The sequence below is a fragment of the Chelonia mydas genome, chromosome 3, assembly GCF_015237465.2.
Source record: "Chelonia mydas isolate rCheMyd1 chromosome 3, rCheMyd1.pri.v2, whole genome shotgun sequence".
Taxonomy (NCBI): domain Eukaryota; kingdom Metazoa; phylum Chordata; order Testudines; family Cheloniidae; genus Chelonia; species Chelonia mydas.
In genome coordinates, this window is record NC_057851.1 from 178,240,951 (window position 1) to 178,256,488 (window position 15,538).

The following is a 15,538-nucleotide window of genomic DNA, read 5'->3' on the forward strand; positions in this document are numbered from 1 at the left end:
TTTGCATATTACATAGGCTTTGTACAACCTGCAAAGGAACCTTTCACTTACACTCACACCTTTAACCCTTCCCAGAATACTTTGCAATGCCTGCAACAGCGTTAGCAACATACAATGCTGATCTGCCTCCCCAGGGGACCCCCTGAGGGAGGGGGCCATTGGGTTGTGACATGCTCCCCCTTGATTCCGAATAACATTTAGTTGTGAGGGGTCACGATTTAAGTTTCCACCCTCCCTCTGACACGGTGGCTAGTTTCACCATTGGCCTTCTACACAAGCAGTAATATAGCACAAATAGAATTGTTAGGGCAAGAACAATTGCATACACTAACCGGTAGTGGCTTCTGGCTTTGTTAGTAAAATAGCATAGCACATCCCCTCGCTGGCACAGATGCCCCATCTGGATGGCCGTGGCAAAGGCAGCTTTCTCCGTATTAAATGTGTGTTGTAACACGGGGAAGGAGGAGGCATCTGCCTGGAACACAATAAGTTGGTCCCGGGTGTATGTCAAGGGAAGGAAAACATTGTGCATAATCCATGAAAAATTAAACACAATGTAATTAGAAACATTAATATTGCTTTGAATAACAGTGGGCCAATGCACCGAAAAATTGTGCACTTGAGATTGTAATCGCAAATTGAGGGGCACCCTGGGGTAGGTGGTCCTCCAAACACACGCAGAGGTATTGGTAAACAGATGTGCCTTGGTGGGGGCGTATCCTGGTTCCTCCTCTTCCCAGCAGATGTGTTGACCCATCTCGTAAAAGCGGCCTGGCGTCACCTTTTCTTTACACATCATTTGGGGGGCTCCATAGGCCATAATTGCCAGGTGATGCCCTCTGCAATCCATACATGCTGATGGTCAGTGGCCATGGTCAGCACATACCTCTTAACTGTGTCGTTGTAGGGAGCCACCTCCTGCACGTCGCCATGGACCACCCAGTCCCAGAGGCAGCCTTCCCACAAGCCGGGTTGGATTTTTATAGCTGGGGCCCACACTCCCTTCATGGGACCAAAGGGTGTAAAGGAGCAGGTTGTGCTGGTGCACTTCCAGTTTGTGAGCCTCCAGGAGTAGCAAAAAGGTGATTGCTCCCAGGGGATCCCGAGTGGGAGTGGATTTCCCCTGGCCAAGATCCATGGAGCACATCCTCCTGTATGCTCTGGACTTGTTGGGTCAAATATTGTTGGAGTTGAGCGCACACCGAATCCCATGCTAGTTGGCCCCCACCCCAAATTATGGTTTTAATCAGTCCCCACAAGGTATCCCATGTGTGGAGGGCCAATTCGACAGTGTGTTTGAGGGTGGAGGTGGCCACTATTAAGTGGGTGAGATCTGCACTTGTGATCAGCCCCATGGCCTTTTCCAATTGTCCCAACCGCTCAACCCTCATAGCCCCTTGTTGAATATTCTAAATGCTAGCTGCCGTATTGACCCCATCCCACCAGGAGCCCACTAAGGTCCGCCTCCCCCGGGGGAGTAAAGACACAACATTTGTCTGAGGAGGGCAAGTTGAAGGGTGGCCCCCCTTGTACAATTGGGGAGGAAGGTGGGGACCTGAAAGTGTGTCAGAGGCAGGAAAACATCTAAAGCTCCCAGGGTGGCATTAAGGAGGATCCAGCATTGAGTGGCTGCTTCCCATTTGGTAGCCGGTGACATCTGCCACCACCGCTGGTGGGAGGAGATGTGGAGGTGTTTTCCTAGATTTATTCCTTGAATACTTTGGGCTAGGCGGAGGAGGTTACAATTTAAACAGGGATGCTGGAAATCATTCGGGGCATGTAATATTTGCCTCCCTACACTGGCGAGATGTGTGTGTATGAGGGGGTAATATATATGATATACCAACATGTGGAACTGTGGGGCTCAGGTTGAACTTTACACGAGCCAGGGATTAAGAGCGCAACCACATCCCGCTTCCAGCTGCCAATGTGGAGAGTTGATTCGAATGGCATGCTGAATCCTCCTGTGATATTGAAAACCTCTCTGTGTACCCTCTCATCTGTGGTCCGCTTGAGCCATCACTCCCAGGTTTCCCCTTTCCAATGGAACCACAAGCACGGGCAGTAGGAATGGAGATTGTCCTCCTCCAAAGGTAGGGCCATTGTTCCCAGGTGGAAGTAAATTCTATGGGCGGGGGGTTTGAAAGGCGTTGGGATGCAGTGTTGTCTCCGGTAGTGTTGCTTGGTGGGGTAGGGGGCCCTTCTGGGTCGATCCCATCTGGGATCCAATTGGGGAGGGATATGCAGGGCCGGGGACCTGGTGTTCTCGGCAGGGGCTGCCCCGGGGAGGATACCCAGGTAATACATGGTGCCACATTCCCAGGATGACGTGCCACAGTTGCCTCCCTGCCAGTGGATAATTGATTGTTTCTTGCACCAGGACCAATTCTGAACAGTGGTAAAATTAACAAAGGAGGCCTAAAACATCGGGACCCCAAGGATTCCCATAGAGAAATACCACCAAATATACATTGTTTTGTCCTGATGAATTTTGCAGGCTTGAAGCAGCAAGAGCAATCCCACCACTCCTGGTTGGGGTGTCCCTGGGCTCTTGCTATTACTGTCTTGCCCTGTTAACAAAGCAAAAAGGGAAAGAAAAAAGGAAGAGTAACAGAAATACATCTACTGGGGAAACCAAGGCACATATAAAACTCTCTAAATCATTAATCGTTCCATTACAGCTCTTCCTGGCTTCTGTCATGGATGTCGTTTGCCTGGCTTAGGAGGTCACAACAACAATGTTCTCTCCAGGGATCAATATTCTGTCCAGGGATTGCTTCCCAAGGGGCTGCTTATTTCGCTCCAGGCCACCACATGAGGAACAGGGTTTGTCCCCCTGGAACCCACGGAAGGTCCAGGGCCACCCACCAGGTGTTTTGCTGTGGCCCCAAGGTGTCTATCCGGACAATGCATTGCCCCCAAGGCTCCTCCTCTCCAGCCTTACGCCATACTTTGGCTTGGGCCCCATCGGTGGCTCGAACCATGGAGAGCCTTTGGAGGTATTTTTCCTCCTCATCATTATAATCGTCCAGATAATCCCATGAACAGATGGAAACCTGGATGGTCCAGGCAGGTGGCTGGTCCACAACCGGGTCCCATGATGCCATGACCAGGAACCTAGGGAGAAACATATGTTTTGAGTTGATTGGCGTGTGCCCATTTTAGTTTACCGGGTAGCTGAAGCTGGTACACTACCGGAGAGATGCAGTTCACCACAGGATATGGGCCATTTGGCATCTAAGGTGTGGGCCTCTCTCCCCAGTTTCTGCAGCATCACCTCATCTCCAATTTGCCACCCCCGGATGTCTTTAATTACGGTTCCTTTGTGTTTGGCTTTTTCTCTGTCTAAAGCGGCTTCTACGGCTTTGCAGGTTTCACAAAGTTCCTCCCTCAGCTGGGTAATATACCGACCATCTGGTGAATTGGTGGGTAAATTCCCCTCCCATTCCCACAGATTGCCCCACATCATTGGGCGACCAAAAAGGATATGGTAGAGGGTGTACCCAGTACCTAGACGGTTAGAATTGTATAAAGCTGCCAAAACAGTTGGCAGCTTCCGGGGCCAATCCATTCCTGAAGTGGAACACATTTTATGGAGGGCACTCTTCAAATCCTGATTTTGCCTTTCCACAGCACCACTGCTTTGTGGCTGATAGCTAATGTGTATTTGCTGCTTAATGTTCAGGGTAGCAAGCAAGGATTTAAGGACCTCTTCCACATCTTACCCCACCTGGTCAGAGCCGATAATCCAGGGTGTGCCGTACCGGCAGAAGATTACCTCATAGAGTTTCTTGGCAGCCACACCCACTGTATTGACCTGGGTTGGAAATGCCTCTGTCCAGGCTGAAAACACATCAGTTATCACCAGGAGGTACTTATACCCCTCCTTTGTTGTTGGTAGCAAATCAATAAAGTCCCTTTGCAGATGGTGCCATACCTCTTGGGTTCTTTGCCCCTGCAGGACGGGGAGTTGGCCCCCTTGCTTTACCTGGCGACACTTAAGACATCCCTCTACAATCCATTTACCATTTGCTTTTGTTTTGGCCATTGTGCCACCTGCCTGACTTTGAAGAGTGTTCCCTCCACCCCCTCATCTGCCCACTCATGTAATTCCCGGACTATGTCCTCCTGCTCGGCGGTTGCTAGTCCTGTGACTAATGCCGCTACCTTGCTTGAACGGATTCGAGTCATCTTATCCACTCATCCACTCCATTCATGAAGTAATCCCTTGTCTTTATGGGCATGTGATTTCACCCAGGTGATGTAGACCTCCCCCTTTCGTGCTCTGTACAACATCATTATCTCTTGCCACCTTTCTTGATGTTTGAAGGGTTTACAGTCTGCAGTATTCCAATTATCCTTTTCCCAATAAAACATGTATGTTGATACTCCTCGTACCACACATTCATTGTCTGCTACCAGGTATACCGCAAAGTCCTCCCCCAACTGACTCTCATATTTTAGAACCTGGAGCACTGCTTCTATCTCAGTGTCTTATGCTGAACCATGCGCTAGGTTCCCCGTGAGACTCACTTCCCTCCACTCAGAGCTGTCCACTGGATGTACCGATTCCCTTGGTGGAAAAAGCAGGATCCATCCGTAAACCATAAATGGTTAGCCTGGGTTTGGTCGTGGAGGATTGGGAGGGGGTCCCATTCTCGGGGAGCTGTCCGTTCCTGCTCCACTACCTCACAAGAATGCTCGGCGCCCTGTTCCACCAAAGCTGCTCTGAGCAGATCCGAGGACTGCAGAGTCTCCGATGCCACCCCGCTTTGGGTAAGAAACAGGGTCCACTTTGCCAAGTGGGTATTTGAGACCAAATTCATTTTGGACCCAGTTAAAATGTATTTCAGGGGCATGTGCAGGGTCTGCAATATTATTGGCGCTCCCTCGATGTATGCTTGGAAAGTCTGCACCGTCCATACCGCTGCCAAGCACTCCTTTTCACAGGGGCTATATTTCACCTCTGGCTGCTTTAGGGCCAATCATAGGCAACTGGGATCAGCCAACCCTCCACATTTTTCTGAAGGAGGACAGCCCCCAGTGCCTCCGGACCGCAGGACAGCCGGAGGTAAAAAGGTTTGGTAGTATCTGGGAAAGCGAGGGCTGGCGCTCGCAAGGCAGCTTGCTTTAAGGCATCAAAGGCAGTTTCTTGCGGTTCCTCCCAATTCCACCATGCTCTCTTTTTGAGCAGTGCCCATAAGGGGCAAGTGAGAGTGGCAAAATCAGGAATATGATTCCGAATAAAATTAAAGCCCCCCGAAATGGTGTGCAGTTGTTTTAAATTGGTGGGTTTCTTCATCTCACACAATGCGCGGACTTTTGCCACATCCACTAGCCTACCCTTTTCCCCCAGGGTAATGCCTGAGTAGAAGACTGACCGCTGGACCAATTGCGCCTTTTTTAATGACACCTTGAACCCAGTTTCCTCAATTGTATTTAACAGAGTTTTGGTGATATCTCGCACCTGGGGTTCCGTTTCCCCGTGCACTAACAAATCATCCATGTATGAAATGATGTGGCAACGGATCTCGGGAGGCAGTTTGTCTAGCATAGCCACCACATGTTGGTGTGCATGGAGGGGGCATTGTGGAATGCCGTAAAGGTGAACTCGCGTAAAGGTGAACTATTTCCCCCTAAACTGAAACGCAAAGTGGTCCTGGGAGGCAGAGGTAAGGGGTAAAGCAAAAAAGCAATTGGCTAGGTCGATTACCGAAAACCATCTGTCCCGTGGCTGCACATGGAGCAAAACCTCAGGCACTGAGGTGACCACCGGGGCCATCATCGGGGTGCCTTGGTTTACTTTCTGGTAATCTATGGTGAGGCGCCAGGTCTGACCTCCCGCTTTCAGCACTGGTCAAACCGGGGTGTTAAAGGGGCTATGGGTAGTCCGGAGCACTCCTTGTTTCTCCAAGTCGGCAATCACCCCGGCTATGCCCTCCTCCGTGGCTTTGGAGTAAGGATACTGGCGTTGTGGGGGAACGGGGGACCCTACCACCTCAACCAGCACTGTCTTATGCCTACCACAGTCAGATGGATACATTTGCCACACCCCAGCACTGTCTGCCTCCAATATGCTTCCTCCTCTACGGTAAGCGCTGTCATTGCGGTGGTGGCAAACCTCCCCCCCTCGTCCTGGGGCAGAGGCATGCGCCGCTCCTGCCATAGTGTGCCCCCTTGGTCATAAGGATAAAACCATAGCCCCTGCTCCAGCATCCAGGGCATTCCCAAGATCACCCTCTTCATGGATGAAGGGTCAATAGTAAATGAGGCATGCAAAACCGTCCCTACAATGGTCACTGGGACCTGGTCGCGGGTCTGTCACTGTTGCGGCCCAGAATTGAAAGCCGAGACATGGGTGGGAAGCCCCGGGTTGTCCTCAACAGGGGTGAAGTTTAATACGTTGGTACCCACCCCAGTGTCTAGTAGGGCCATACAGGGCCACTCAGCGACTACAATGGCAATTTTCGGGTGTCGGTTAGAGTCCCAGGTTACCTTACCCCACTACTGCCAGCAGGACCCCTGGCTGACAATGGGGCTGCCCTAGCCAGAGCCCTAACTGGGGTCCCCAGTCTGCGGGAGTTGATCATGGGACTGGCGATAATCTTCCACCGGAGGGATGGAAGGGGTGGCTGCTGATCGCCCGCCATATGGGCCCAGGTTTCGTGGATGCTGGTGGCTTGTTCATCCCGTCTGGCCGAGAGGGCAAATAGCCTTTCCACCAACAGGACAGTGGGTTTCTTATCCCACCGTCTCATGTCCTCCCCCAGAGCCCTGAGGGCACACCAAGTTTGCTTCCGCACCTCCATCGCTATCCTCTCCTCATCCTCTTTAGTTAACAGCATGAACTGGCTGTCACGACCCAACGGCCCCCTCCCCTCAGGGAGTCTCCGGGGAAGGCAGATAAGCATTGTTTGTGGCTAACGCTGTTGCAAGCATCGCAAAGCATTTTGGAGAGGGCCAAAGGTGTGCGAGTGGGGAGTGGAAGTTTCCTTTACAGGGTACGAGAGGCTGAGAGGGGGGAGAAGAAAAAAAGAGCAGAGAACGGGTTAAGTCAACATTTCAGCTAGCTCAGTTGGAAGATAAGATGCTGGCCCCAGCAGACTTGGCTGACAGCCGAGAAAGACGAGGGGCTTAAAGCTTTCCCAAGCAGCCATAAAAAAAAAAGAACTAAGTTAAGCAGCGCTGCAGAGATAGCAGCGAGGACAGTAAGAGCAAATAAAACAGCAACAGCAAAGGCCAATAGAAGGAAAAACAAAGTCTCCGGAGCCGGGATGTTTTGGGAAACTGAGGAGGCCACAGCAAGCCGGTTTGAAGTGACACAAAGAGCACCAGGAACAGAGGTCGCAAAATAAAACACCCCCAAAGGAGCCCAGGACTTAAAACCCTCCTGAGAGCTGGAGCACTTTGGAGATCAGCAGCAGACCCAGACGGCCTGGGCCCAAGACAGCACTCCCGTCCACCTTTACCCCACATCTCTTCTTCTGACGTTACACCCAGACTTGGCCAGTCTCGGGTAGCGTGTATGTGAATATGAAAGTGGGTTAGGGCTTGGGACATTAATGCTTTCTTTCTTCCCCTGAGTGATGTGGGAGTGTTCCCAGCACTCTCTGCTGTTACATTATTTTATCAATAAAGCTTTAAAACTTAGACATTTGATGTGTTCTATACCTCCTCCCCAAAGATCCTGTGGCATCTGCCTAATTCACTGACGCCCTAGGCAGATTGGTAATAAAAATCTGTCACAGGCCCTCCTATGTTCTGACTGGCCCTCGGTTGGCCCCTTTCCACCTTCCCCTGGCATCCGGTTGGTATATGTGGGGGTGCCGCCACCTTTACCCGTTTAATTGGCTCCCCAAAATGCTTAGCGATTTGCATGATTTTACCCTGTAACACCTCCCAATTTGTGTGTTCGCCCTTGGCCCAGAGCCCTAGTCTATCCCTCCACCAGTCATTCATCCCTTCCATCAGCTCCCGTAACTGAGCGACGGTCCATGGAAGCTGGCCAATAAGGCGCTGCTCTGCTTTCGCCGGCTGAATTTGTCCCAAGACAGCCGCAATTAAACTCTGTTGATAAAAATAGTCTAACCCGGTTTGCTCAGGGGCCTGATCTAGGTTAGATAAATATTTTCGTTTGTCCCTAGCGGAAAGAAGAATGTTTGCCAAGGCTTGAACGACAGGCAACCCCTCTCCCAGCAATTCGGCCACCGTGGTTTTTAGGGTGGAGGCCAGCTCTGGGCTGGCAGCTGTGAGCACCTGCTCAGTCTCTTGCTGGGACAAAATTATTTACATGTATGATGTTCCAAAGGGAAAGGAGCCAGGTAGCGGCCTTTTCCGTTTTGAAGAGGCCGAGCTCGCGAGCCAGCATATCTGCCGGGTCCAGCGGACTCTGAATTCTGGCTGAAATACACTGAGTCTCGACCCAATTCCCATCCTGGAGTTGCTCAGTGGACCTCTCCTCCATTTTAATGTGGGCTGCTATCGGGGTGCAACAAGAATCCACCCATCCTTGGGGATCCTCGCAAAGGGAAAAATCAAAGCCCTCACACGGGTCACCCTGTTATGCAGACAAAACTACACAGGATCGTTTCAGGGGACAAGACAAGATGTCACGTTTATTATAACACAATTTGATTTATGACCAATAACTAATATCTAATACCTATGTACACCCCCCCCCCCAAAATGTTCTGCAGCTGCTGTGTAGTTACCAGTCCTGAATGTAGCTTGAGTTCGTGGCTTGGGTTCATAGTTTGTGGCAGCTAACTGGCCAGAAGAGCCGGGCACAAGGAAGAGCTGGGTCTCTGTTGGGCAGGCACCGACGTCCTTCCAAGTTGGCAGCAGAATGTTACCCTCCAAAATCTTCCATTTCATCCATCCTTTTTGTAGGCTTTAGTTTGAATCCAGAGTCTATAGGTCTTGCTGTGTCACGCTGCCTCTGGGTTTGGTGTGATTGATCACACGTCAATTGCAGACATGACTTTCAGCCTGGAACCTGGCTTTGATGTTTCTTCAATTGTACTTTTGTTCTTTTCTTTTTAGGGTGGACTCTTGCTTTGTCAGGGCTGTTCATAGAATCATAGAATCATAGAATATCAGGGTTGGAAGGGACCCCAGAAGGTCATCTAGTCCAACCCCCTGCTCGAAGCAGGACCAATTCCCAGTTAAATCATCCCAGCCAGGGCTTTGTCAAGCCTGACCTTAAAAACCTCTAAGGAAGGAGATTCTACCACCTCCCTAGGTAACGCATTCCAGTGTTTCACCACCCTCTTAGTGAAAAAGTTTTTCCTAATATCCAATCTAAACCTCCCCCATTGCAACTTGAGACCATTACTCCTCGTTCTGTCATCTGCTACCATTGAGAACAGTCTAGAGCCATCCTCTTTGGAACCCCCTTTCAGGTAGTTGAAAGCAGCTATCAAATCCCCCCTCATTCTTCTCTTCTGCAGACTAAACAATCCCAGCTCCCTCAGCCTCTCCTCATAAGTCATGTGCTCTAGACCCCTAATCATTTTTGTTGCCCTTCGCTGGACTCTCTCCAATTTATCCACATCCTTCTTGTAGTGTGGGGCCAAAAACTGGACACAGTACTCCAGATGAGGCCTCACCAGTGTCGAATAGAGGGGAATGATCACGTCCCTCGATCTGCTCGCTATGCCCCTACTTATACATCCCAAAATGCCATTGGCCTTCTTGGCAACAAGGGCACAGTGCTGACTCATATCCAGCTTCTCGTCCACTGTCACCCCTAGGTCCTTTTCCGCAGAACTGCTGCCTAGCCATTCGGTCCCTAGTCTGTAGCGGTGCATTGGATTGTTCCATCCTAAGTGTAGGACCCTGCACTTATCCTTATTGAACCTCATCAGATTTCTTTTGGCCCAATCCTCCAATTTGTCTAGGTCCTTCTGTATCCTATCCCTCCCCTCCAGCGTATCTACCACTCCTCCTAGTTCAGTATCATCCGCAAATTTGCTGAGAGTGCAATCCACACCATCCTCCAGATCATTTATGAAGATATTGAACAAAACCGGCCCCAGGACCGACCCCTGGGGCACTCCACTTGACACCGGCTGCCAACTAGACATGGAGCCATTGATCACTACCCGTTGAGCCCGACAATCTAGCCAGCTTTCTACCCACCTTATAGTGCATTCATCCAGCCCATACTTCCTTAACTTGCTGACAAGAATACTGTGGGAGACCGTGTCAAAAGCTTTGCTAAAGTCAAGAAACAATACATCCACTGCTTTCCCTTCATCCACAGAACCAGTAATCTCATCATAAAAGGCAATTAGATTAGTCAGGCATGACCTTCCCTTGGTGAATCCATGCTGACTGTTCCTGATCACTTTCCTCTCATGTAAGTGCTTCAGGATTGATTCTTTGAGGACCTGCTCCATGATTTTTCCAGGGACTGAGGTGAGGCTGACTGGCCTGTAGTTCCCAGGATCCTCCTTCTTCCCTTTTTTGAAGATGGGCACTACATTAGCCTATTTCCAGTCATCCGGGACTTCCCCCGTTCGCCACGAGTTTTCAAAGATAATGGCCAAGGGCTCTGCAATCACAGCCGCCAATTCCTTCAGCACTCTCGGATGCAACTCGTCCGGCCCCATGGACTTGTGCACGTCCAGCTTTTCTAAATAGTCCCTAACCACCTCTATCTCCACAGAGGGCTGGCCATCTCTTCCCCATTTTGTGATGCCCAGCGCAGCAGTCTGGGAGCTGACCTTGTTAGTGAAAACAGAGGCAAAAAAAGCATTGAGTACATTAGCTTTTTCCACATCCTCTGTCACTAGGTTGCCTCCCTCATTCAGTAAGGGGCCCACACTTTCCTTGACTTTCTTCTTGTTGCCAACATACCTGAAGAAACCCTTCTTGTTACTCTTGACATCTCTTGCTAGCTGCAGCTCCAGGTGTGATTTGGCCCTCCTGATTTCATTCCTACATGCCCGAGCAATATTTTTATACTCTTCCCTGGTCATATGTCCAACCTTCCACTTCTTGTAAGCTTCTTTTTTATGTTTAAGATCCGCTAGGATTTCACCATTAAGCCAAGCTGGTCGCCTGCCATATTTACTATTCTTTCGACTCATCGGGATGGTTTGTCCCTGTAACCTCAACAGGGATTCCTTGAAATACAGCCAGCTCTCCTGGACTCCCTTCCCCTTCATGTTAGTCCCCCAAGGGATCCTGGCCATCTGTTCCCTGAGGGAGTCGAAGTCTGCTTTCCTGAAGTCCAGGGTCCGTATCCTGCTGCTTACCTTTCTTCCCTGCGTCAGGATCCTGAACTCAACCAACTCATGGTCACTGCCTCCCAGATTCCCATCCACTTTTGCTTCCCCCACTAATTCTACCCGGTTTGTGAGCAGCAGGTCAAGAAAAGCACCCCCCCTAGTTGGCTCCCCTAGCACTTGCGCCAGGAAATTGTCCCCTACTCTTTCCAAAAACTTCCTGGATTGTCTATGCACCGCTGTATTGCTCTCCCAGCAGATATCAGGAAAATTAAAGTCACCCATGAGAATCAGGGCATGCGATCTAGTAGCTTCCGTGAGTTGCCGGAAGAAAGCCTCATCCACCTCATCCCCCTGGTCCGGTGGTCTATAGCAGACTCCCACCACGACATCACTCTTGTTGCACACACTTCTAAACTTAATCCAGAGACACTCAGGTTTTTCCACAGTTTCGTACCGGAGCTCTGAGCAGTCATACTGCTCCCTTACATACAGTGCTACTCCCCCACCTTTTCTGCCCTGCCTGTCCTTCCTGAACAGTTTATAACCATCCATGACTGTACTCCAGTCATGTGAGTTATCCCACCAAGTCTCTGTTATTCCAATCACGTCATAGTTCCTTTACATCACCAGGACCTCCAGTTCTCTTGCAGATGTTGTCTGCATCTTCAGCCATTGGTGTTTATACTTTATTTCATCAGGACAGGCTGGGGCTGGAGGTTGATGCCATCATCCATACATACCTCATTCACACATCTAAACTAAGCTAATAAGATTACAGCAGGGTTTTGCAAAAATGAAGGTTGCAGCAAGCTTTTACAAAATGGAGTGAGCATTTTAAAATGGAGTTTGAGTTACAATATGGACAAGTGTAAGGAATGGCAAACAGTGAACAGAAGTTACAATATAGACAACTATAATGAATGACAAACAGTGAGCAGAAGTTAGAATGTTGAAAAAGTGTAAGTTTGAGTGATTTAAGCAGCAATTGGATTGAAAGTGAAACTCAATTAGCCAGTTATTGGGGTAACCGGTTTCATGAATGAATGTTGTTTCATTCATAAAAACTTTGCTTATGAAGTTATATTAATATAAGTGAACAATTAAAAACAATTTCATTGATCAGTTCTACAATCCGAATCATCCCCCCTGAGGCTCGCCACCTGGACTGAACATACGGCCAACTGATGTTTTAACTGTTCAATTTCCTTTTCATGTCAGTCACGCTGCTGCTGTGGCGTATGCTGAGCACCAATGGTCAAATCTTTGACAAGCCCCTGAAGGACCAGTACTTTCAACTTTTCTTGGGTGTAGGCTTGGGTTGCTGCCTGATTAGTGATTTGCGCTTTTAGTTGCTCAATTTCCACTAGTTGTCGGGTACACGTCTCTTCCCTTCTCCCCAACTCCTCTTTCTGTCCCGACAACATTTGATACCACATGGCTGCTGCAGTCCATACTGAGCCCACAGCTGCCCCTAGGTTTTTACCCTTTTGCTTTTCATACTCGGCATACAAGTCTAGTAAATCCTGCCAAGTAAGCACGCCCCTCTGAAGCTCCGCCACAGAACCCCAGGGATTGTATCCCACTTTGGTGAGAGCCCTCTCCAGCTGGGAGAGTTCCCCACCCACCCCTTTGCAAGAGGTAAGAGGGTCCCGTCCCCCTTTGCTGCCTCCCCCGTGGCATGGGCACCCAGTCCCCCAGCCTCCTGGGACCCCACTGTTTATGCCATTGCCCACGACTGTGGGACTCCCGAGTCCGCAGCTGTACCCTTCTGTTTCCTGAACATATTATCACAAACCTTTAGTACCACTCCGAAGGTCTTTTAATCACGGGAGATTTCACGCTGCCCACACCAGCACTGGGGCTTACAATGCTCACTCCCTCCCGGGCTGGAGGGCAGGACGCTAAGCCTCCCTCCATATTACTCGGTCTTCTACCACTGAGGGTCCATACACCAAATCCAAAGCCCCGTCCCGGGCAGAGCGAGAAACCCTAAGTTCTCCTCCTATGCTCAGTCATACTATGACTGAGGGTGTATGCACCGAGGATTATTCCTTCCGCTTGGAGCAAGGGTCTCTAAGCCATCCTCCGATTACCCGGCACTTCTATGGCCGGGGGTGGACCCACCTGCACCCTTCCCCCGCCGACTGGGTGGAGAGGCAGGATACTGAACCAGATGAACCACTGGTGTTATCCAACAGGAAAATTTCTATGTTCCTGCATCCTCATAAGGACGTGTGAAATTAGGCAAAGTTTGAAGAGACTTGGTATGCTAATTTATATCTTAAACATCTCTTCTTCGTCTGTTTGTTTATAGCCCATAGCCTGGACAAAAAGGGATTTTTGCTTTCTTTTGTTTCTTGGGAGAGGGCAGTTCATTTATTTGTATTAAGCTTTTAAAATAATTAATTATGCATTCTTTCAAAAACAAAATTGAAAATTAAAGGGTAAATTATAGTTATAAAATGCTACTAGAAATGTCCACAAAAATGAGCACCATAGACATAATGAAATGTGGTGGTGTGGGTGGTGGGAGAGGAGTGTTTTAATCACCCATTTATTTTTAATAACAGGTCAGTAAGATGTGAATGCCAGATTGTTGTGCTACTGAAGCAAGTGCTTCAGATCTTCTGATGAATTTAGCCTATGTTTGGTACATTTAAAAGTCAGGTAATTAATTTCAAGCTTCTAGAAAAGACTAGAATTTTTGGCATGTCCTAATAATAAATACATTTTTAACATGGATATCTTGATGGTATCTTTAGCAATTTAGTTTTAATTTGAGTCAGATTTGTACACATACTATGCTCAATTGAAAGACTTATTTTGGGCTGATCTTCAATTAACTAGATGCTTTTTTTTCCCCCCTTAGTGTTTAGCCTCAGTGGGACTGGATGCCAAAAATACAGTATGTATTTGGGATTGGAAGAAAGGAAAACTACTAGCAACAGCTACTGGCCATTCAGATAGGGTAATCATATAGAAGGAATTATCTGAATTTTGTCTGGAGCATTTCCCAATAACTTCTGTAACATTTTTGTTTCTAAATTGTATTATTTTTTCATTAAGTTAGTGCACAGCAAGGTCCATCAAGTGGATCTGAGTGGAGAATATTGCCCAAAATTAGGAAATGTCAAAGCAATTTCACCACCAGTCAAAAAAAAAAAAAACCACACAAACACACACACATATGATCATTAAGATAAATGAATCTTTCCACTGTGCATATATATTTTACTATGCATGGTATATCTGTGAATATTTCACATGATAGAATATACATAAATAGTGGCAACAGAACAAAACAATATGTGTTTATACTGTCTGTATGTACTGTGTTTGTGAGTTGGGTGAGTTCAGTGCTTCACTGTTGTGTACTATATTTCTAACATATCAAGATTAATGTTTTTATTCGTTTTTCAAAATTACTCTTTTAGGGTCTGATGCAACTCCCATTGATGTCTGTGGGAGTTTCGCTACTGACTTCAAAGGGAGCTGTTTCAGGCTCTGTTTCTCTAAGCCATGATCGAAGTGTTTCAACACTTAGCCCTTCAAGCCCTCCCCACAGCGAAAGTAAAAGGGTGTTTGGCAGGGGATTGTCTAATCTGATCCTAAATTCTAGTGGTTGAATGTTTTTGTTCTTCTTCGAGATGTGTTGCTCATGTCCATTCAACTTAGGTGTGTGTGGTTGCCACATATACCAATGCTGGAAGTATTTCCCTCAGCAGTATCCATAGGGGACTGGCTCTGGTGCCCCCTGGGGTGGCACACACAAGCTGCGGTATACAGGGCACCGCCGGTTCCCCTCAGCCTCAGTTCCTTCTTGTCTCCAGTGATGGTGCTGGAACTGTTGCTGCTTCAGCTAGTGCTGTTGCTGCTCGTTCGTACGAACTAGCTATCTCTTGTATTAAAGTGTATATAGTTTTCTGTTAGTGTTTGTAAATCCCTTAGCTATAGTTAGAGACTTCGTAGATCCCGAATGGGACTTTGCCTCGGGATGGGGCATGCCCCAGTCCCCAGGCTTTAGTTCTGTGATCGCTGCAAGAGGCCCATGCCCGCTAGTGAACCACACAGCAGTTGTCTGCGTTGCTTGGGCGAAGGACACGTTAGTGAGAAGTGCAAAATTTGCAAGTCCTCCAAGCCAAGGACTAAGAAGAAGTGCAATATTTGTTTAAGAACGTGCCTTATGGAGTTGGCTCTCACCCTGGCACCAGAGCAACGCTCCAACTCGGCGCCGAGTACCATGACCTCAGTACGCAGTGCCCCATTGGGACTGTCCACTGGCCACCATCATTCCCCATCCATGG

At 48.6% G+C, this 15,538-nt stretch overlaps 1 protein-coding gene across 2 annotated transcripts in view; it reads left to right on the forward strand.

The window, feature by feature from the left end:
- Positions 1-15,538, forward strand: part of EML6 (EMAP like 6) — a 329,709-nt gene that overhangs the window by 46,796 nt on the left and 267,375 nt on the right. For both annotated transcript variants that reach the window (XM_043543860.1, XM_037895940.2), the window contains exon 4: positions 14,104-14,202. In XM_043543860.1, the coding sequence (XP_043399795.1) occupies positions 14,104-14,202 (99 nt within the window). The remainder of the gene's footprint in view (positions 1-14,103; positions 14,203-15,538) is intronic.